General features: G+C 32.5%; 1 protein-coding gene across 3 annotated transcripts in view; it reads left to right on the top strand.

Moving 5' to 3' along the window:
• LOC102677970 (puratrophin-1-like) overlaps positions 1-24967 on the top strand; it is a 217670-nt gene that overhangs the window by 153795 nt on the left and 38908 nt on the right. Inside the window, exon 1 of one of the 3 annotated variants that reach the window (XM_031508934.1) lies at positions 12705-14022. The exons of the other annotated variants lie outside the window; for them this stretch is intronic. Within the exon in view, the coding sequence (XP_031364794.1) occupies positions 12865-14022 (1158 nt within the window). The 5' untranslated portion in view covers positions 12705-12864. Of the gene's footprint in view, positions 1-12704; positions 14023-24967 lie in introns of those variants that run through there. 3 annotated transcript variants of the gene reach the window in all.

Raw genomic sequence — 24967 nt, 5'->3', positions numbered from 1 at the left:
GAACACGAGAAAAGCGTCGAGGAACGTTCACGAGCCCCGCCACTATATTCGTGCCACTGGGTTACTACACTTTCGAGTTCAACTAAATCGGCCACGCGGCTCCACGCGGTTCTCTGGAATTATCGTCGCTTTCGTAAAACGACGAGAGAACGTCGATTTTATTTTGCAATTTGCCTTCGGTTTTACATTTCGGTCGAATCCATCGGGTCGTGGCTTCCTGTTTCTCCCGATCCCTCTTTCGCGGAGACTTTTTTAGTCGGTTTTAGACACAAGGCTAATTAATGATTTCCTTCGGTTATCGCTCCCTCTCGTGTAATAATACACGTTTACAAGTGATCTAGATTACAAACGGGCAATCGAAGATCGCGCGTGGTGTTTCATTCGAGGTGAAGACCTAGAAGATTGTTACATGGGTTTGGAATTTTGTAAGCAGGAAATCCCTTCGATTCCACTTTCGTGGAAATATTATTGCGTATTACACGTAACGACATTTTTAACTCGAAATTCGATCCAAGTTAATTGAATTTGGATATTAAATAAAAGAAGTAATTAAATAAATAAGATTAATTAATAATAATAAATAAGAATAATTAAAATAAGAATTTGGAGTTAAATAAAATGGCTGTGTAGTACAGTCGAATCTCGGTAATTCGAATTTAAGGAAAAAGTTAAATCTTCGAATGAAAAAAAATTTAATAAACGAAAATTCGACCAAAGCTGTATCGTATTGTATTGATGATTTAAAAAATTTATTACATAAATAAATGAATAATAATAAAAATGATTAGCTTTAAATAAATATGTATGTGGAACGAAAAAATTAAATTATTTGAAATCATTCTAATTTATAATTTTTTCTTTTGTTAAAAAAATATTATTCATATAATTGTAAATTTCAAGTTACGAAGATGATAGAAATTTATTTTGTAGAATCAAATTTCGATTTACAATTAACAATTATCTAAACACGTAACAAATAATTCAAGACGAAGCCAATTTTATTTTAATCTTTGAAATAATCCTCATTCTTTTTTCCTAATTTTGAAGTAAATTTCTTTGAAATTTCTATAACGGAATTATAATTTTAGAATTCTCAAGTTACGATTCAAATTATCAAATTTATCTCTCTTTTTTTTTTTTTGTAGAATTACATTTATTTGAGAAATTCGTACTTAAATTGCGATTTGCAATTGATGGATTGAGAAAATAATAGGAAGTAATGTTTGTTCGCAGATTAGATTATAATAAAACTTCATTGAACTGGAATGAAATTTTCATCATAAATAAATGAACTTTGGCTGAATTTATTTGAATCAATATTCAATTTATTCCAATTATATTCGAGTGAAAATAAACAAAACGCAAATAGATAAACGCATCTATATAATTCTAAAAATGACATATAATTCTACATCTATTTATTTAAATGTGAACTTCGATTTGAACAATTAATGGGAGAAACTAGTTCACTTTTATTATATATATGGATTGTTTGTCCTTCAATGGGTTTATACGAGCAGAATTTCTCGTTCTGAATTGAGATACTTTCGCTGGAGAGTTGTAAGATGAGAAACTTTCATTCCAAAATTTCCATTCCAAAAGTTGGAAACATGTGGGACGAATATCTTACAAGAGAGAATAATAAAACATGTTTCTCTTAAGCAAAAAGTAGTTATTTCGTATTTTAGTATTGATTTATAAAAGGTTATATGCATAAAGAATGCGGCTATAACTTGTATGTAATTACACGTTCATTCGATTGCGAGATTGTGCATTTATACACCTCCATCAATACTTAATCGATCAAGTGCACAACTCTGTGATTATACACTTCTCGAATCATTTGATTGGACAATGATTTAATTACATGAATTATGAACTTGCACAGAATTTGTAGAATAAATGAATAAAATATTTATTTACACAATATAAATTTAATTTAATAAAATAATAATATATGATTAAAAATAAAAAGTTTGATATAAACTTTAATATATAATCAATGTTTTAGTGATCCTTTAAACATAAATTTGTAGCTGATTAATTTAAACCAATTTTTCTTTTGAAATTCAACTATATATACTTTTTATAAAAATTAAAAGAAAAGAAAACGATATTAATAAATTTATAAAATTATTATTTGCGCAAACGAATACTCTCTCAGCTTTGATTTCTCTTAATATTTTCTACATGAAACGAGATTATAAATTAAAGACCTAAATATTAGAAATTTTAACAATTTTATACAATATTTTAGAAATTGAATATTACATGTATAAAAACTTAATTGCTATAACATTCGTATTAAAATAACAAATCAAACAAATTTAAACTTCATTTTCACGTCATATACGATCATTTCTATATTAATTAAACGACGAAAAACTTTAATCACTCTCACAAATATGATGGATAAAATTATAAACCACATTTCAATATGGCATAATAAGCATACATAAATTTCATGGATCGCAACAAGTGTCGCAATTCGGGGCTGCTTACTCTTCAAGGACGCCTCGTCAAGTCCAGTGAACCTGAGGTTCGTTAGCTCCGAAGAATATACCGCGGGATCCGCGTAACGAATATGTAATGCCTGCGCATACGCACAATAGCATAGTTGCGATGAAAGTGGCTTGTAATCCGGGCTGAGCGTCGCGAGGGATTCATACGTAAGTGTCTCGTTAGCCGATTAAGGGAGTGTCCATGCGCCGATTCAGCAAAAAGGACGATCGAACGTAGCTGCGGTGTGACGCTTCCTCGCATTGTCGTCAAACGATCGAGATCATTTTTCTTTTTATCTGTATCGAGACACTTCGAAAGAAACATGGATAACGCTAACTGGAATCAATGTCACGAATTGTCTCGAACGAATCTAATTTACTTGTGCTTGCGTATCTCTCGTTTATTTGTGCGATCATGCGTACGCGTGCAACTCGATAGGATTATATAAACAGGATTCTTTTTTTTATTATTGATTCTGAAATTTTATTTGTATTCATTTTATTGAAATGATAGAAATTTTGGAAATATCGTTGGATAATTAATATTCTCTTTCGACTCATAGAATTCTTAACATTTTATTTTATTGTTTCTATATTTTCATATTGGTGTTAGGCATAATTAATAATGGATTTGCTGATTAGATTCTATTATGATTTTTTTTCATTTCATTTTTAATAAAGTTAAAATATATCGCCATTTTATTTCTTTCTTCTTCAAATTATTGGTAAAAAAAACTTTTGATTTAATACATGTCAATCAATGTAACAATTAATATATATATGTAATAAAGGAAGATGGATTAAATCTTAGAATGGAATCTTTTTTAAGATTTCCTTTGTGACGTATACAATAAGAAAATTCAATAATTTCAATTCATAGTAATTTTTGGTTGCCCAAGAATTATATTTTATAAGATTTGACGAAATGATATCCAGTTCTGATCCACATGATCATCTCAAATCTTTCTATCTCTTGTTCAGCTTTATATATAAATTAGATTCTTTAATAGATTTTTTTTTTTTTTTATAAAATGATTACAGTAGTAAAAATCTTCGTTTTAAAATTGTTTAAAAAAGGTCACGATAAAAATGGCTTGACAATCAAATTCCTGAGGCAAGTCTTGGCAATAAAAATTTGCTTATTCCATCAACATAGGTCATAACAAGATGCAACTGAAGAAAATAAAATGTGTTTACGACTTCAGATTCCGTGAACTCGCTCCAGCTTTGGCATCTAACTCGTTCTCAAAGACATTGATCGCACTCGGATCTCCTTTCCCTCGTTGAGAACTTGATCCTTTCCACACGCAGAATCGTACTGTACCAGGTTGCATAGCTTCCAATGAACATCGATTACGATTCCATTGAAGTATGCACGCGGACGGGGCGTTACACATTGTCATTCATTAGAAACAATCATCGATCGTAACGTCGGTTCTGCAACGATGAAAGATTCGAAGGGAAATTACAAACAGAGAATTCGAGAAGCTTGGAACGATAAAATCGAATCTCTTTTTATTATTAATATTTTTATTATTAATATTTGTATTTGCACTCTACTTGCTTAATGCAGAGTCATGTGAAAAAAATGTCTTCGATTTTAATTATAATGTGAAAAATAAAATTTTATAATGTCTATAATATACGTGTTCTTTCTTTAATAGTAAAATGCATTAAATGTATTAATCCTCGAGATTATCGAGATTAATAACAGGATATATATTTCAAAACGATTTTCATATTTATAAAACTGTCACAATTTTTATAACATAGAATTTTAATCGTTAATAAACAATAAAATTTAATAAATTTATTCTTATTATTTTTTTCAATTATTCAGTTTAAAGCAAATATGATAAAAATATGACAAAAATTAATGATAAGATTTCATTCATTGTTAAAAAGGAAGATATATTTTATTGAAAATCGATAAGATTATTTCTCCATGAACTGAAGACAAATCAGATTCTTTCCATATCGATTCACATCAACCGCTACTCCAATCCGTAATCATTCGTCCTTGAAATACCAAGAGACATTCCTCGCTGTCTCAGAATCATGTCACTCCCATGATCGAGATCCCAAGGTCAAGACAAGTTCGAACCTCCACCCTGCTTCTGCAATTTTTATTTTTTCATTCCAAAGGAAATGCACCGGGAATAAATTAATCATCCAGGGTCAACGAGTATATACTCACGAGTATATCCTTGCCCATACTGGAAAATCGTCTAACGGTGATATCCCAAGGTTCTAATTATATCTCAGCTTAATCATAACCGTACCTTTTCCATTGATTCCACATTGCTCGTAGAGAATTCGAGCTCGTCGATGCTGGGAAAAGTGATCCCATGCTTGTTGAATGTCGTTGCAAGAGTAATTTATCGCCGACCGAGAGGATGCTCGTTGATCCTTAATAATATCCTTTCAAAGTGGATTCCGGGTGATGAATGCGCTGTGACCAGGTCGTGTCCGTCTTGTACCTGTTGTACACGCGATGGGGAAACGATTTTGTCTTTTTGCTAGTTTACTTTTTTTTTTTCTCTTTCTTGTTGTTCGTAAGCGTAATAATATCCTTCTTTAAACGCGTGAAAAAAGATGGAAGATACGAGTAAGTTTGCATTGCAGTAGTACATTGGAACTTTCATTATTTTGATAGAATATATTATTTTGTATCACGAAATTGTCGCAAATATAAGTTTTATTTAAATATCTAATTATATAAGATAAAAATAGATATTTGAAAGTGTATGAATTTCTATAGAATTTTTTACACGTGAAAGACTTTGATGTATTATTGCAGAAAAGCTATTTAAATAATTATAAAATTTTTAGTATCAAAATTTCTTTTATGTAATGGATATTATCTCAAAATACTAAGAATTGTTATTATTACCCAACATTCTTATCAATCTTCAAACAAATCTCTCTTTTTTTCTAATGATACATTATTAATGCATTAAACATTTTTTGATATCATTTCTTCACATTTTTGGATTTTAAATATTATCGAAAGAAAATTGTGTCTCATAAAATTCAAATTTAACCAACCTCTCATTTACATCTTCCCACTGCACATTACCATATTTTCCATAATTTAACCATTGTTGAACGATCAAAGCTGAACAAGGGCAGAATTTGGTCCAAAAGACCGTCAATTGTTATGCTCCAATCGCAAACGTCATTTCTCACGGTTTCGTTATCGCGCAAACATAACGATCTGTTTGCACGGCCAGTAATGAACGTTGATATGCATGCGCGGCGCTGATGCTACGAGGATCGTAGCTCGTATTCACGTGCCGACGCCGATTAATTAAATATTCGCGCGCACGTGCGTGAACGTATATATCGACGGCGATGGGCACGTGCCACCGTGTCGAAAGGCGCGTTTCGAAAATCCCTATGGGCTCTCTTCCGCTCGACGCACTCGTATAAATAGAAACGCCTCTCCTCGTGTTGGAACTGGAGTCTGCGAATTGTTGGCCAAGTCTATTTTCGCGGATGGACGTTTTGCCAGTGGTCCGCGGTTTTTTTTGAAATATTTGTCGCGTGAAGGATAGACTGAAACGGAGAAACTTTGATCGTGCTGTTTTTCAGTTTTCAAACTAACTTAGATGGAGGTTTAATTAAATGTTCGAGCGTTAGCTTGGTGCGTCATCGAATCGAATTAAAATATCTCTTCGAGGGAGAGATTTCGATTTTTTTCGTTTTTCTTTTTTTTAATTTTGACAATTATATTTTTTATTGTATTCTCGTATAATTTTATCGTTTGTGAAATTTTTCTTACATACAGGATTAATATATTATTATTAATATATAGAATTCCATATCTTATTCTTTTAAAATGATTTTTCTGAAATGTATAATAATGTATGAAATATTATAAATTGATTCTCTAATTACATAAATTTTTATTTCTAGTCATTAGACAGGCAATGATATGTTATTGTGTAACAATATTAATTTTGTAATGTAATTCACACAAAATATGATTTTAAATACTTGAAATGATTTACAAAACTTAATATATTTATTTTCGTGATATTATATATTATTCTGTAATTTTGTTTAAAAATTTACTATATAAAGATATTCAATTATATTATAAAAATATTTATGTAATGATACTCAGTGGTATTTCAAATATTAAGCTCTTATATAACCAAGCATTATTAAAATTTCTTTCACGTAAATGAAGTTATATTATATCTATAAAACGTACGAGAGCTATTCCATATATTTAAATAACGAAATCTACGTTACATTTTTTTAATTTTACAATGCAATAATTTTAATTTTTGTTCCATGAAAAATCACAATAATATAAAGAAACGTAATCTTCTTCTTCTTTGTTATTTTCCTTTTTTAAAAATGCGACGAACGTATGCGATATATATTCTGGAAATTTCATTTGAAATTTTAAAACGCACACATGAAAAAAACGCGTATCTCAATTTCGACGAAAAAGCGACGTATCAAGGTTTTGATGATCTGATCAAAGAACTAACAAATCCATCGAACTAAAAAACCGCAACCTGAACAACTTCATACATTTCCCTCTCCACGAGAGTCTTCTTGCCTCTAACAAAAAGTCGACGAGGATTTGACGCATCATGTTCGATCGGGGACGCGGAATATCGAAACCAGTCTCACGTGTGGCGAGCCGCGCGCAAAAACCCGTGAAAACCACGAGGTACTCGTAGTATGGTTCGATAACGATGGCTCAGTACCAGCAGCCAAGTGAAATTTTACACCGGATGCAATCCGAGAAACGGCACAATAGAAAATGCTGTCCGCCTGCCTTTTATCAACGTTCCTTGCGCAAAGGAGAGTCTCTATTAACAAGCCATGCGGGACACTTTCCACTGCGCGTCGCGTTTTTCATTCTCTCCTCTCCTTTCGAGCCAAACCCAGCCAACGATCGATCCGCGTTGCCATATGGCACGGGACTCGCATTGGGTGTATACATTGCGTGTACATCGGAAGGGATGCTTGTTGCACCACGAGACGAGAATATTTCGCGTTTACAATTGAGAGGAGATTCGATGATTATTATGGTTTTGAAATTTCGATTTTAATGTTTTTTACATGTAATAAAATTGATTCCAGTGTTGTGATGTATTTGATATTATTTTTAATACAGCTTCTTTGAATTGTTTTTTTTTAAATATGAAAGAATTGTTATTAATACATACGATTTAACATGTTCTGTTTTTAATAAATTAAAACGAAACGGAACGACATTGAGATTTAATTTAATATTAAAAAATTGGTTGGAAGTTATTTTAAAAAATTTTGAGAATTATACATCATTTTTTTTATTAATTTAATTTAAATTTTTTTGTTTAATTTATTTTATTCTATTTAAAATACTACATATAACGCAGATAATTGATTTCATTTGCATAATAATTTTGCCAATTTTTTAATAATAAGAGTAATCTTTTATATTGCATTTGTTCAATCATTTGACACTAATTGACTTATTTTTTTATCTGTGGGCATTATTAAAAACATTATAAATCTTTCGAATTGTACAAAATAAAATGGACAGCATATATCTGATCTAAAATATGTGAATTTTATTCGAAAATTTTTACGTTGATAGATTATTGCACAATGAGTGGATTGAATGTTTGCTTTATGAAGAATAAACACAGATGTATCATGATGAGATATGGTGTGCTAGAATACATGTTCTCGTTTTTCTTTTTTTTTTTTTTTTTTTGGAATATTATCTTTTGAATATTATTTCTAAACGAGGAATTTGAACATTATTTGATATTCTTCGATACTATTGACCAATATTATTCATATAAAATAATATGAACTCGATTATATATCAATGGAACGGTATTTCTCGAGCAAAACGCGCGTACTACTTCTGAAAACTATGTCTATATAACTGATGACAGACATTCTGTGATCGTACGATGACGTGAGCTTTGTAAAAAGTAACCGCTAGCGAGCAATAAATAATCAACGTGAGACTGCATATTGATTCGATTAAAATTCATGTTCTATTTTTATTTGTATTCATCTCTCATTCATAATATGAGAATTGTAGCAACGAGATCGTAAATTAAACTATTATTATTTTATGTTTAAAAAAAAAAGTTTTATTTTTTTTTTTTTGTTTAAGAAAAGATTATCGGTTTCTATATTAAATTTTAGATATTTCTATATATGCTTATATCTTTATTAACTCTGTTTTCTTGAATATTAATTAATTATATTACATTTGGTTTCATGGTTAAAGAAATACTTTATTATACGTTTATTATACGCGTTAAAGAATGAATTTATTTTTTTTGTCAATATAAATTAAGAATTAAAAATCCAACGTTCAGAAAATGTATCAAATTTCAAGTCAATTATATTAATTTTTTTATTTAACATAATACATAGAGAAGAATGTTATTAAAAATGTGCATTTTAATTCAAGGCTATTTTTAACGAAATACCTGATTTAAAGTATACTCCAATATAAAAGAGAGATAGCATGAAAGGGACACTTTTGTTTTAAACAAGATATAAAAAAAAAAAATAAATAAATTAAAAGATTATTTTACTAATTAACATTGGAAACACAATTATCTAAATTATAAATATACATGATATTATTAATCCTTCTACATTTAGTCTTGACTTTTCTTTTTCGTTTTTTAAAAAATGTATTTTGTTTCTTCTAATAAATTGATTATGAAAAAAACAATAATAAACAATATTTATATCGATTTATATCGATTTATTTCGTCTACCAATATAATCTTATTTCTTTTTAATAAATTAAAATTTGTAATTGATCTTCTGTATTATTTCGTTTACCGCTTCTTTCATTTTATTTGCACTAACATTTTTTATTTTTATTTGAAGTGAAAAAAGTGAAAAAAATTATTCAAAAAAAAAAAGTTTTTTGATATACAATAATTCAAATTTGACAAATAAATGAAAAAACTAATCAATAACTAATATAATATTAAATGAAAAATAATATTCATTATTCTTGAATAAATACTTGTTTAGATATAATAAGAAAGATACTAATAATAACTAAGTACTAATAACTATAAAATAAAAAAACAATCATTCTAGATCAATTTTCTATCTTCAAAAAATTTACAATATCCAATATTTCAATATCCTTTTCATAACGAAATCAATAAAATACCAAAAAAAAAAAAAAAAAAAAAAGAAAAAAAAATAGTAAAACGTCAAATTCTCTTTAATATATAATTACAAAATTCATAGCTTAGTTAAAATCACCAAATCACGCGGATACAAACAATAACAATCTAGAAAACAATCAAATAAAATATTAAATTCACTTCAGCGTTGAATCATAAAACACTCGAAATCGGTCCAAACTCTAACTAAACTTCACAATTCACCCGTCAACGCAGCCTCCATCTCCCATCCTCGAAATCGTACACAAAAGGGTACTACTGCTCCCCTCGGTGGGCACCACCCTCCCACGCGCAAGAATCGATCAATCGCGCCACCCGTTAACAGCGGCCGATCGCGTGTATCGTGCACGCGAGCGCGAGTGGGCGACCGGTTCGAGCGGGTTTCCGAAAGGAAAAGGCATTCCAGGCCGCAAAGTGGCGGATCGCTTGCTGATTGGAGGACGGTGTACGCGCGTACGCGTTCGGGACAGGGCACTCCGCTCCCCTGCCCCCTGTTCCAGACAGAGAAAGGAACGGTGCCGCGCAGTAGAGATCTTGCCCGTAGAGAGAGAGANGAGAGAGAGAGAAAGAGATATAACCGCGGCGCTGCGGTGAGAGTTTAGAGGCGAGTGTCGAGTAGAGCGCGCGCGGTCTCGAGTGGAATGGAATCGCGTGTGTTTCTTTCTTCCCCACTTGCCGGTGTGCGTCGTGTTGCATACGTGCTCTACCGTGGTGTGCCCCGTGTGCGCGCGGGATTAGGAGAGTCGCACCAGTAGGCCACCGGCGCTCGACGCCTTTGCGTCTCTTTTTCCGGCTCGCGCGGCTCCGACCTACCGTAAAACGATGGTCCTCGATCCGCCGATGGATAATATATATCGCTGCAGAATGGATTGATCGAGATTAAGATTGGAACAATTTACGAAATAAAATATTTTTCTCGAGTTTCTCCACACACACACACACACACAGAGTTTTCTTTTTATATAATTTTTTTGGACTTTCGAATCTTAGAGTGTTTAAATTAAATTGTGAATTTTTTGTCAAAGAAAGATGGATCGATCGATGAAATAAAGAATAAAGATGTCACGCTGACGATTTTTTGGACGATTTTTTTTTTTAATTCCGAGTGTTTGGATTAAAAACTGTGAATGTTATCAATTTTTAATCTGCTCGTTCGATCGAAACATTGAAATTGTACGCTGCCAGAATCCGGCTTACCTGAAAGATCGCGGTGGTATCCTCTCGATCTATCACTCGAGGCTCGCCCCTCGAAGATCGCGTGACGCGAGGAACAACTTTCGCGCCGACAAATTGCCCTTTTCCCTCTTCGATCGCCTCGAATTTCTTGTTAATAACACAATAATAACAATTTACAAACAAGAGAACCATTTGTTAAAAGTAGCGTTAGATAACAGTAGTGGTATTGAAAGAATAAAAAAGGAAAAAGAAAGAGAAATACAGTGACAATACAGATTATGATGAATCCGCATGCATACGCAACGGAGACGGAATAAAGTATTTAAACGACAAGAGAATTATGAAGAAAAAAAACCAAGAATATCAGGGATCACAATTGTCATTAAAAAAAATCAGTTAAGACAATTGTAGTTATCCATAAAAGTGTAAAACTTGGAAAGGAAAAACAGCATAGTTCGAAGATTTTTATCTTAAATATTGAGAAAAATTCGCATAAACTGTTCTAAAACGACATAAAAAAAATAAGTGTGTTGTCCCACGTTTCGGATTCGAGTGTGTCGAAACGATTCGCATGCGGAATCGGCGATTGTGCGTCGTCCATAAGTGGAATTTTAAATTGACAACGATTTTGAAATAACCAAACTTTTATGACGAAAAATCGTGTATATATATATATATTGTAAAACTACGACTGTTTGCAATTTAACCGGTTGCTAATCTGGAATCGAGCCAGCCAGAGCTTGTCTGATATTAGGCGCAAACTATCGGTATCGCATTGAGAGAAGTAAGAGTCGTTGCATCGAGAAAAATATTTTTTAAACGTGTGCATGGACGTTGAAAGCTTTATTTTGTGTGTATGCACTGTCATTACGGTGCACGGGAGCAAGTAATATCGGTGTTCTGAGGATGAGATTGCGGAACGATTGTTTGGGAGGATAACCGCGAATTACGTGTAGTGTCGGGAGTTTGTGACTTTCCTTCTGATACGTTAGAAGACGTGCAACGGAGAATCGGTTGTTGTGTAAAATTGATGCGTTTAATGCAGTTTCTGGGAGAAAGAAATAAAAATTGTTTGGAAATTTTGCGAAGAACAGATGTTAATTCGATGGTAACAATTGAACGAGACGATTATTATATCAATTTTGTTTATATATTTTTGTGAGAAAATGTCAAACAAGATTTTTATAATATTAAGATAAGAATAATATTTTAAAATTAAAAATCAAGAATTGAATAAAGTTTGTATAAAGGAGAATAAATATGCAACGGAAGAGTTTATAAATTGCACTGTTAAGAAATAATTTTTACACATGGGAATAAAAACTTTTTTATCGAAATATTCAAGAAACTTTAAATCTACTTTAAAAAGAATTTAAAATAAGCTTTTTAAGGATAAAATAATATTAAAATTATATAAATAATTTTTATAAATCAAATAACATTGATTTGGAAATTAGAAATTAAAGAGTAAGATATTGAAACAATTTTTCTCTACCTCCTAGAAATTCTCCACTCAGACAAAATAACAAGATGCTAAAACAAGAACAAAATAAGTGTTGTACAATATTAAGACAATAAATATAACAGGACAATATAATAAATTACAATTAATCAATAAGCAATTTTGATAAATCAAAGAACATCCGTCATATTATAAAATTCGAATCATCAAAACAATTTTTCTCTCCAAATTCATCGTTCCAACAACTCGATATCTATATCAAAATTTAATAACATAATAAAATAAAAGACACAAGTTTTTACAAACCGAACTGTAAATAAATAATTTTCATCGAATCGAAGATCGCTTTAAAAATATTGAAACAATTCTAAAAATGTCCATTCGGAGATGATAAACATCCTAAAAGGAATATGAAATCATCAAAAATTGATTCGACGCTTATCTACGAGCGGATCGAGAAGTATCGAAGAGAAACGGCGGCGCCTCCAATTCGCGGAATACCCTCGTAACGGCGATGACGCGCGTCGAGTAGTTATTTCGGATGTACATCATCGAGGAAGATAGTGGGGACGACGGCGGATGCCGTCTGATCTCCGTCCGTCAGTGCGTCGACGCTGACGGAGCGCGCGAGACATCGTGTCCTAAAGACCAACCAAGTTTTCCTGACCAAGACGACGTCGACACCGCTAGCCTGCTGGACGTCAACTGTTTCCCACGTGTGCACAAAACACCGCACATCCTCAAGAAATCCGTCTCCCTGGAGGAGAAGAGTCGTGAGTCGAAGAAGGATCAGTTCCTCAAATCCTGTTCTCGTCGCGTGGAGGACGGGAGGCGAAACTCGTCCTTCGAATCTGAGACGCGAAATCATGATGAGGAGGATGGTTCGAGGAAAAATAAAGTAATCGAGGAAAATGCGATCAATGTGGGAGACGAGAAACTGGAAATCTCTATAAAGTTGTTGGAAGTGGTGGATTGCAAGAGTGTTTACGACGATCAAGGATACAAAACAACGGTGAATTTTCAATACAGAGACACTCTAACGAGATACTCTTCCAATGCGTCGAAGATCGAGAGGGCGCGCGGGTTGAGGAGAAGCGTGTCTGCGCCTGGAAACGGGTCTTGCCAAGAGTCTGAGAACACGGATACCTCGACAACCAAAGATAGCGACAGCCAAAGCATCTCGAAGGATTGCAAGGATACCAAAGAGTTCGTGTTCGCGAAAAAGGGTCCGAAGAGTGTTTCGTCGAGTAGAACGGATGGCGGCCAATTGACCAGATATCGTTCGAGGACGAGTAGATCGCAGGAATTCACAACCAAGACCGAGCAATTGATCGCTAGGAGGCAGGATCATTCCGGTCGAAGGGCGAGAGCCTCGTCGTTCGTGATCGAGAGGAAGAAATATCGCCAGGCAGCAATTGCATCTTCCAAGTCCAGCGAGGATCTGTCGAGGTGTTCGTTGGGTAGCAACGATACCACGGAGGCCGATGGAATGCGGAATTGCAACAGCGCTGTGGCGGGCGTCGACGAGAACGAAGGATGCGTCCTGCTCGGGGTTCGATCCCTCGAGGAGGAGGGCCCCCAGCAGTTGTCTTTGATCCCACGACAGGAGGACAGGTGTACCAGGAGGGACAGGGAGCGCGCTAGGATCCTTAGACGGAGGAGAATCAATGGAAGATCGGCCTCGGTGCCTAGAGTACATGTGAGTCGAGATTTTAAAACGATTGACGATCGATATATAATTCTTTAAATTGAGGAGAATATATTTGTGGGAAATATTGAGGTTAATTACAAAAAATTACCAATTATTTTTTTATTCTCGTGGAATAGTTAGGTTAGCAGCCATAAAAATGTAAGATTTATAGTTGAAATTCTGCCTATTAAATTTTTCTTAATTAACGTGTAACATATAAACAAGCGAGTGCAAAAAACTATAGCGAGTGAGAATAACGAGTAATAAAATAGTGGAATAATAATGAATAAATGGACGTGAGTTAGTTTGGTTTTTAGATGTCTAAGTTATTGTACTTGTAAACAACATAATTCAGATCATTCTATTTTTCAAAAAAAGTAGCCGGGTAATGTTCCAAATATTCCACAATTTCCTTGGCAGGTCGGTCTATTTATATTCACCGCCTTCCTCGCATTGAACTAGATTTCCACGACCTTCCCAGGTCTGTCTCGTAGGGACGATCGAAGAGGCCCACGAAATCAGAAAGCTCCTTCCAAGAAATATTCCTTTCACGGAATAAAGTCAAGTACATGATACGATTGAACAGTCGGATGATTTACAGTGGCCTGAAAACAACCGTCGCCTATCGTCCTCGGCTCGTTCCTTTCCACGATAAACCGGCGCCATGCAAACGTCAAGCGAGGAGAAACAAAGAGAAGAAACCATCGAATCGAACAATCCCCTCCCCTCCTCCTCCTCCTTCCTTTTCTGAACATTAAAAGCACTCCTATCGGTTTGCAACGCGAGATATTGCTCTCTTCCTACCATTCGAAGTGCATTCTATTGCGCGAGTAAATCACGCCGCGGCATCAACCTGCTAAAATGCATCGCTTTGCGCGCCCCCTGCCGCGCGCCACAGCTGTCACGGATGCGATCGCTGTGTTCTTTAAGGTGCACCCACACGGAGAGCTATAACGCGCCGCTGTGAAACGGCAACGTGGTATTTAGACACGAACCGATCGTCTCTTGCGAAAGTATCTTCGGGTATTTGCGTTGGCGAGTGCCTCGACCTGACTAGGAATTTATCTGGTGTGTGCCGCGTTGTTTTCAACTAGAACCGCTCGCTCGATTGTGTTCACGTGGGTGAAAATGAATCGGTTGTTCGAATCGCGGCGAGCATCGCGTTTGTTGAGAAATTTTTTTGTTCAGGAAAGAGAGGATGTTTAAGGTGTTTGATGGATGGAGTTATACCGAGTGGAGTCAAGTAAGGTGTTTCCTTTTTTAGATGTGTTTATTACTTTGGAGGTTATGATGTATACATATATTACTGTTGTCTATAAGTTATGAGATTAGGTGATATGTTTATAAGAAATGAATGTTATTATAAAATTAAAATTTGGATTTATTGATTCAATTTCGTTATAAGGAAGATTAAATACATTATTTTTTGAAGAATTTATTATAAAGTTTCATTTTGTGATAATTGTTTTGTCAAGGTGTCTCTTTTTTTGTCTATTATCTTTTTACAAATGTCTGTTTTTATCATAATTTTTGTTAATTTTTGTTGATTCTTATTTATCATAATTTAAAATTAATACATTTCGATATTTAAAATATAGTTGAAGATAAAATTTTTTTTTTCTTTTTCGATTGATTTTGCTTTTCCTAACTTAATTTGTATTATCATAATTTTAATAAAGATATCATTATATTTAATATGTAAATATACCATAAATATGAAATTATATTTATCATACTATAAAAATTTGATGGTATAAAAATGAAATCTAGAATAGGATAAAAAAGTGGCTTCATTGGAAAATAAGGTTATGTGCAAATATTTTATGTTATCCATTATACGGAAATATGTATGCAAAAATGATCAAGTTATATATATGTGAAAATAACTAAATTTGCAATTATTTTTAATATTCCAAAGTTTTGAATTAATATCAATTTCAATTTTCGATTTAGATTGAATCGAGCAATCTTATTGCTTCCCAAACTTGTAAACTTTGATTCGATAGCGGTCGATATTTGGCAACGGTTATAAAATCTTCTAGTTTAATGGAATTTCCAAAGAAGTTTTACACGATCGAATTGCAATGCAGCTCGAGTTTGCTTTAGATACCGTGTCTGGCACGACGTCGACCACCTTTGACTTGCATTCTTTCGCCCGTCACCTATTGAAAAACAATAAGAAACATTCTATATTGCGAATGCGCTGACGCGACGTGCACGTGCGTTTAAAGTGCACGAAGATGATTAACGATTTGTTAACAGCGCATTACGTATACACATAACCTCTGATAACGACAGGCAAACAATATAACGAACCTCAGAGATAATTCTTTGATAAACCATCAGACCACAATGTGTTATAAATTATGAAATGAATGGAATGTGGATCGAAGAATATACAAATCAGATTAGAATGTCGTATCATAGTGATCCTTAATCGCTTCTTTATATATGAGAACAATAATGTTTCGTGATTCCGTTACAAATATTTTACAAAAATATATTAACAATTATTAATGTTATTAGTTAATCGAAATAAGATATATTCATGCATATTTTTATAGTTAATTTTATGATTTTAGTACATTTCGTATTTCTTAAATTTTTCATATAACAATCGAAAAATATGTTCCATAATTTTAAAAAAGTTAACCATTATGATGCAGCATTCGAGTATAATCAAATTCAATTTTTTTTTTACATAATAAAATTAAATATTAAAATACTTTTCAGAAATAGTCCATGAATTTAATTTTGTATTGTAAAGATTAAGAATCACTGAAATCAATTAAAAATAGAAAATTAAAGATAGAATTTCATTATATTAATATTAAAAATATCTTTGACTGTATAAAGCTTTGTTACATTTCAACTGGCCTATCAATAGTTTATGTAGCACAAAACGCAGTAACAATGACGCATTAAAGAGCACGTTAAATGTAATTAGCATAATAATCTAGCATTAACTCGCCTTGAGTGTATAAATATTCGTGAAACATTGTAAAGGATTGATTCCTTAACAATTTTGAGGCCAAGAAAATAATATTATCGTTTAAAAAGAATTTCATTTAATTTGTCAGTTTAATTTGACACAGCAGTATTCCTCAACGAATTCTACCTTTTCGTTTCGTATCTCTATCTTTTCCATAGAACGAATCATTTGAGATCAAATTTATCGGTTGTTTATAAATTCAACTGGACGGAAATGAATGAAGTTTATGTAAAATTTCTCGTACGAAAATTGCCGACCACGAGCCGCGGGAATGTTAATGGCAGCTATAGCGGTTCCGCAAGTCGAGGTAAATAATACTAAAGGCCTAGGACCGGTCTAACATTCCGATCCAGTTCGAGACCACTTTCGTTTTTTCTCGCTCTCGCCCATGCTGGACGAAAGGAAACGATATCGATGCTTTTACGACCGCGACAATGCTAGGCGTGGCGTCTCCATTTTGCGACAACGTGAGTTTGCAATGTCCATTAAATGTCAGATCGTTTGAAGTCGATGGAAATTCCTTGGCCAATCAAGGAAGTCGTGTATAAATTTTTATTTGGAACGAAGATTGTGTTCCAAAGTGAAAGTTTTTTATTTTCTTCATTTCTTCAAAAAAATTAAAATCTAACTTTAAGATTTAGATTTTAGATTCGTTAATAATAATATTTTCCAATAATGGAATATAATTTAATTTAATAAATTTGTCATTCTATTTTTTATTTCAATTATTTTCTTTAGATAAAAATTGTTTTGATAAAAAAAAAGCATTAAAAAATATTCAATTATTCGGATATTGACATAAAGATATTGATTTGGAAATTGGTCGGTGATGACTCTTCGTGAGAAATGAAATCTTCGCGGATTTGACACAATTAACCGACGCAATGCCGGTAACTTAGTGTATGTCGACGGCTTCTCGGTTGCACTTATACGTCATCTAACCTCAATATACATTCTCGATGCGGCCGTTTTCGTGCAACAGATACAAAGAGATTGCCTTCAATCTCTTCCGACAAATTCAAGTCAATTTCTTTCTGCAATTTACATTATATTTTTGAAAGTTGCGAGAGATAAAAATTACTTATTATCAATAGATATATTCTTTGTTATTTTACTACTATTTTTGTTTCAACGATTGTAAAAAATATTTATGCTCAAAATATCTATTTCATCCTTTATCTGAAATCTATTCAATTTCTATCTTATAGTATTCAAATGTATTTAAAATAAAATTATATAATATAGTCCTCTTTATGCCAAAAGCAATTCAATAACTTAAAGTTTATACTTTAAACATAAAATATAAGAAGACAATTATGATCAGATCAATATTTTCCATCGGTATATATTTCAGAGTTAATTTCATTATAAATATTCATTAAAACACTATAGTTTTGATAGTTTATAGTTTGAAGTTAAAAATGAAAAAAAAAACGATGTTTATTCTATATTCTTACTCAAAAAAATTTTACGTTTATATCTTTGACATAAAGATTACACCTGTGCTTGTTAAGTTTACAACTCCTTAACAAAAAAGTCTATAATTCAATTTCTTTATCCATTTAATAAACAAAAAAAAAAGTGATCTCTACAATTGCTAGAACATCTCGAGACACGTTTTTCACTTATTAGATAATAATTGGGCTTTCAAAATGTCATCTGATGCTTCTTTCAATTGGATCGGTCTTTCAATACAGTTCGTATCATTCAATATATTCCAAACCAAACCGATAACGAGCAACAAGTTGAATGAATTCGCGCGAATTCACAAAAAGAGGAGAGAGATGATCGAATCAGGAACAGGTCCTTATAACGACACTCGAATGAAAAAGAGATGTGACGTAATCGAGCCATCTTTGTCGGCTGGCATTTTTCAACGGCATTAATTAATGGATATCTGCTTTTCGAATTTATTTCTTGGTGTAGAGGGAACTAGGAAACGAGTGTGAATAAATAAAAGTATCGGCATTCCGTGAATGTGTTCGTTTGCGCAACACGTCATTGGGAAGAACGTTGATTGACATCCACCTCGGACACTTGTGAAAGAACGAAGAAAATATTAACGACACATTTATTTATCCAATGTGTGTACATGTACACGTTGGAAGGGAAACATTGAGTCGGGACTATGAATAGAGCGGAATCGATTGTTGTTGGAGGTTTAGAGGTTGAATGTGTTTCTTATCGCGGCCTTTGTTTTCCGATACAAAGTAAAGGATGTACATGACTAACGTAGTACTACTACGTTAGTTGAAAAGTTTCTTGGGTGTGGTTGATTGATGGGAATTATAGTTGGAAATATAAATATATATATATTAATGATTCTAATATCTTTGAGACTTAGCATCTTTTGTTTTCAACTGGAAAGTATATTTTACTATTCCACTACTATTATTACCGCTATTACTACTGCTATTAAAGTTGCTATTAAAGTTAGTATTAGTGGATACAAGAAACATTGGATAAATGTTTCCTGAAATGATCTTCAATATAATTGCTCAATAGTTATCTCCATTACTGGGAATATTTTGTTTGACATATTATGAAATTCATTTATATGTTTATTTTCATTCTCCGTCCCCTTTTTCCTTCATTCATCGTCTTTCTCATAAATTAAATGTAAAAGGAATTCATTCAGCCTTTCGATTGTATCATATTTCGATTCCATTGCGTTATAAGAATCTTAAAAATTCATTTCATCATAATGGAATATCATATGTCNTCAATTATTTTTTTCCAGTTTAATATCGAAAATTAAAGAAAGCTTCTTTTATTAAATTAATACTTTTTAAAAAAACTGTAATAACAAATCGTGTTAAGTTACAAGCAATTTAATTTGCATTAGATGAAGCAAGATAAAGAGCCGGATATAGAAATTAGGATGAAAAAAAGTACTTGTGAGAAAATCTCAATCTCAATCTATCTGATAAAATCTCAATTATTTTTTTCCAGTTTAATATCGAAAATTAAAGAAAGCTTTTTTTATTAAATTAATACATTTTAGAAAACTGTAATAACAAATCGTGTTAAGTTACAAACAATTTAATTTGCATTAGATGAAGCAGGATAAAGAGGCCGGATATAGAAATTAGAATGAAGAAAAGTACTTGTGAGAAAATCTTCAATCTACCTGATAAAATCTCAATTATTTTTTTCCAGTTTAATATCGAAAATTAAAGAAAGCTTCTTTTATTAAATTAATACGTTTTAAAAAACTGTAATAACAAATCGTGTTAAGTTACAAGCAATTTAATTTGCATTAGATGAAGCAGGATAAAGAGGCCGGATATAGAAATTAGAATGAAGAAAAGTACTTGTGAGAAAATCTTCAATCTACCTGATAAAATCTCAATTATTTTTTTCCAGTTTAATATCGAAAATTAAAGAAAGCTTCTTTTATTAAATTAATACGTTTTAAAAAACTGTAATAACAAATCGTGTTAAGTTACAAGCAATTTAATTTGCATTAGATGAAGCAGGATAAAGAGGCCAGATATAGAAATTAGGATGATGAGAAGTACTTGTGAGAAAATAGGAACTAATGAGACATCTGGTGGCATTAAAGAATAAGAATTTGGCAAGTCTCAGCTGTCTCTATACAACAATAGCCTCGAATTCTATAAACAACGTACCAGTACGTTAGTAAATAGTACATCAGCATTTAAGTGTATATCATCCGATCACAAAAACAGTTAATACCTCTAATAAAACGACGAGGATGCTATATCGTGCTCGTTTTCGAACCCGTCAATTTCATGCATACCCGATCATGATCGAATCGATTGCGTCCATCGCATAATCACCATACCACCAGATTTCTCCGATCGATCGATCGATCGATCGATCGTTCCGTTCCGCGCCGGAAATCGGCTGCTTTCCCTCCGCGGCGACACGCAAGTCTTCTATCGTTCATTCCCTCTAACTTTCGACGTTGCATCAACGAGGTATCCCCCTTATCGGGCAAAACGATACCGTTGAACGTGTACATTCGATTCTTCGAGCGAAAGAGAATAAAGAGAGGAAAGCTGCTTTATAATTGATACCGAGGCAAAGATTTCAAGAGGCAAGCGTTCCTCGAACGAGGTAGAAATCGAGCTTTCGAGGACGCTGACGTTCGTGAACTCGCAACGAGTATCGAATCGAGTTTCTCGTGATTATGTACATACGCGTCGAACTTCTCGGAAGTTATTGATGTCCGAGCGTGCCCGTCGAGAGAAATATACCGCGAGCTCAACGAGCCGTAATGGAACGCTTTTGCTAAATAATACGCATGAAGGGGCAGATAAAACGTGCATGTCGAACGTGCACCACCGAATCTCGAGTTAACGTTGGTTACGTAATTTGGTTGCTATCCCAGCGTGGAAAAGGGAGGAAGAGGTGAGAAAAAGAAAAAGATCTCGAAGATTTAAAAAAAAAAAAATTGAATTGACGAGTTATTCGTGCGAGTTCAATGAAAATTAAGTTTCGTATTATTAAGTATTATGTAATGAAACGTTGTGTGTGTTAAGAATCATTTTTTTTTTATGAGATAAAATAAAATTTTTCAAGATGTAAAATTTTCAATTATCGTTGAAAAATATTACCCTTCCGATCAAAATTGTATTTTAAAAATTTAATAATTAATAGTTGGTAGTTGATAGTCTAAGAAATATTCCGTTAAAATTTATATATAACTTCTTATGCTTTCACGTACATAAAAAAATTTTATTAAAGATTAAATTTATAGGTTAGATGACTTTCCTTGTAAATCTTTAAAGATTGATTTTTACATAGATATAGATAGATTAAGTTTGATTGATTTTATGAATTTGAAATTGTCGACCAGTTATTTATACCGTTCAAGAGGTAACTAAGTTCGTAAAATATCTTGATGATACCGGCTTTCATCATCATAATGTGAAATTAGTTTGCTCGACCTCTGAAAGAGGCAATTAGGGAAATAGGAGAAAGTGTATTGCAGATACGAGAGGCAGTATGGAAAGCAGGTCATTATCGATCCAAATTACCAAATTATCGAATATGCGTAAATAAATCCATGTATATACAGCATTCTTTAATATCAATTTGACCTTCTAATAATTATTTTACATAATTGAGATACGTTGTCAACGATTAATCAATTCATCGAGAAAGTCCAAATAAAAAAAAAAAATTCGAAATTTTCTTTCGAAAATGTAACCGATACATAAATGATGATCGAATGATGGTATGGACCGGATGATAGTTCAAACTTTCTACTCGAACGCGAGGGATCGTTGTTGGCGGTCGTTTCGCATTGGCATAGAGCGTAACTGCAACGAAGGATTAATTTTCATTCGATGTTTTTAACCCGATAAAATTTCTTCTTTATCGACTGGTGTAGCAGTGTACGGCTTATATAATATAAACGCGTGAGCCGCGCGCTTTCCTTGAACGAGGACAAAACAAGTGTAACGATTTCATGCAAATCGAGCAATTAATCCACGCCGCGATGAATGGTTACTATTCATTACTGTCCGGAACTTGTGTCACTTATTTAATTTTAGATGATTTTAAATGTTCTTAGTCATCCATTATCTTTTTTTTTTATCGATCGTATTTGATTTCAGAATATTTTTATCGTTTATTTTTTATTGACTTGGTTAAAGTATTTTACAATTAATTCTTCTTTTAATTATAATAATTATAAGTAAGAATAATGACATTGTAATATAATTGGTTGTAAATTTTTTTCAAAATGTATATATATATATAATATTTATTCTAATGAATTTTATTTTTATTATTTCATTATGTATCCTTTATCTTAAATCACTTATTTAATAGATTTTCAATATCGTGAGATTATAACGTAATATTATGGAATTTTTTTGAATATTTATATATAAATATAAAACTTTGAGAATCTTTATGCTATATGCATTTTGCTATTTATAATATTTAGCTTCATTTATTTTAGTAATAATTTTTATGCGTTATTAAATTTTATAAGTATCAAATAAATATTGCTATTTTATAATAAAATGCTCAGAATCTTATAAATCGAAATTACATATGTCTATAAATATAGAGAATATTTTAATATTCTTATATCATAAAAATCTATTTACCAGTTTCCTCCATTTATCGCTAATAATCCTTTCTTAAAATAAAAACTGATCGATCCAACCTCGATCTATCTCCTACTTATTCATCTATTTTATCGATAGCAAATCATCGACTCTACGTTAATTGAAAGATTCAATGAAAGAGATATATAGATTCATTTTTTTTTAAATTACAAGATAAGTACAAGGAAAATATAAATATATAAAATTCTTAAACAAATTAATTTAATTGTTTAATATATTAAACAATTTGTAACTGTAAAAAATTCAAAAATTCTACAATTATTCAACAGAGAGATTTCATTTTCAACAGATTCAATCGAAGCATCATCAATATATTTTATCACTACATTTCCTTTCAAACTTTTCTTCTTATTTTTTTCAAATAAAAATATTTCCAATTGCCAGATCATAGAAGGACAACAAAGAAACTTCTGATCCTCAAGATCACGATTCCTTCGATGCAACGCAGTACAAACACAAAATCATCCATTTCACGATTCCACGAGCACGAATCTCTCTGGTTAAAACGTAGGCAGTCTAGGTAGGTTGCGACCAACTCTCATAACTACTACTTAGCTCCATTGTTCCGTGTCGCGGAAGAGCAGCGATTCGAAAAACCGTCAATCGCCTTTCTAGATCGCGTTAACCAGGTGATCCTGATTGCGGTAATCCCGATATTATGCAACGTAACGTATCGAGCTTGACCGTTCGTGTTTATCGTGCGCCACCAGAGATTCCACCAGAAATTGCCACGCAATCAAACGCCCTGTTAGAATACAATTTTCTACGCTCGTACGAACTTTCACACGATCTCCACCTACCTTGTTCCGTGTTTTCCTCAGCTGGAAAAATGAGCATCGAGCGCAACGACCGGCCCAGTTTTATGTAACGAAAGTGTGCGACGCTGGTTTTCTTGTAAAAAGTTTTTTGAGTGAGATTGTCACGCGGAATTGATCTTGGAATTGTTGAAACAAAAGGTGAAATAATTATACGGAATGTTGTACGTTACGAACAGATATTAGAAGAAAATTGTATTAGGTTTTATTTAATTTTATTTCACGAAGTTTTCAACGATTCGAATAAGGCTCGATGAAAAAATAATATATATGATTGTGATTCGGTTTATATTATTATTACGTTGTTATTTTCCGTTCAAACACCGGGTGTTTAGATTCAATTTATCTCAAACAAAAGCATTGCTATCAGTTTTTGTCCGACTATGATAAACAGATTTCTTTCATAAGGTATAGCGTTGAGTTATTTAAAAACGTTTTCACGTTATTAATACGAGATGATCCCACGTCTCACAGTCGTAAATTTGCACGAAATCCTGAGCAAAAATAATATTTTTAAATCTAAAATAAATTGTTCAAATGAATTGTAATAATATGACTTCAAAAAAATTAAATATCGAGCGTGAAAATAATTTTAATTAAATAATTATCCATATACATTTATATTTATGCTAATTTCTTAATATTTATTATACAACAATTAATCAAATTAAAACGTTGCAACATAGATTAGATCTCGATCGATATCTCGAGTCTTTTTTCAAGCTTCGATGCTTCGATGATTTCAATCACGCATCGCTTCAACCAAAATATTTTTCTCGAAAATATGTCAACTGAGATGTAAAAGTGTCTGAACTGAACGGGACACTGTATACAAATATTTCTCTTGAAACAAAATGCTTGAATGGATAATATAAATCAATCTTAAGTCGAAAAGCACCGTGGATTTTAAGTTTTAAAGGAGAATTAACAGCGAAGATGGTAGGTATAATAAAGTTCGAGAGATTATGGGGAATACGTAAAACAACAGTCATAAAGTTTATAGAGACTCTCGAGGATCATAATGTGAGAATGAGGCG

The sequence above is a fragment of the Apis dorsata genome, unplaced genomic scaffold (assembly GCF_000469605.1).
Source record: "Apis dorsata unplaced genomic scaffold, Apis dorsata 1.3 scaffold_113, whole genome shotgun sequence".
Taxonomy (NCBI): Eukaryota; Metazoa; Arthropoda; class Insecta; order Hymenoptera; family Apidae; genus Apis; species Apis dorsata.
Note: the sequence above shows the minus strand (reverse complement) of the source record. Positions and strands in the feature narration are given on the sequence as shown.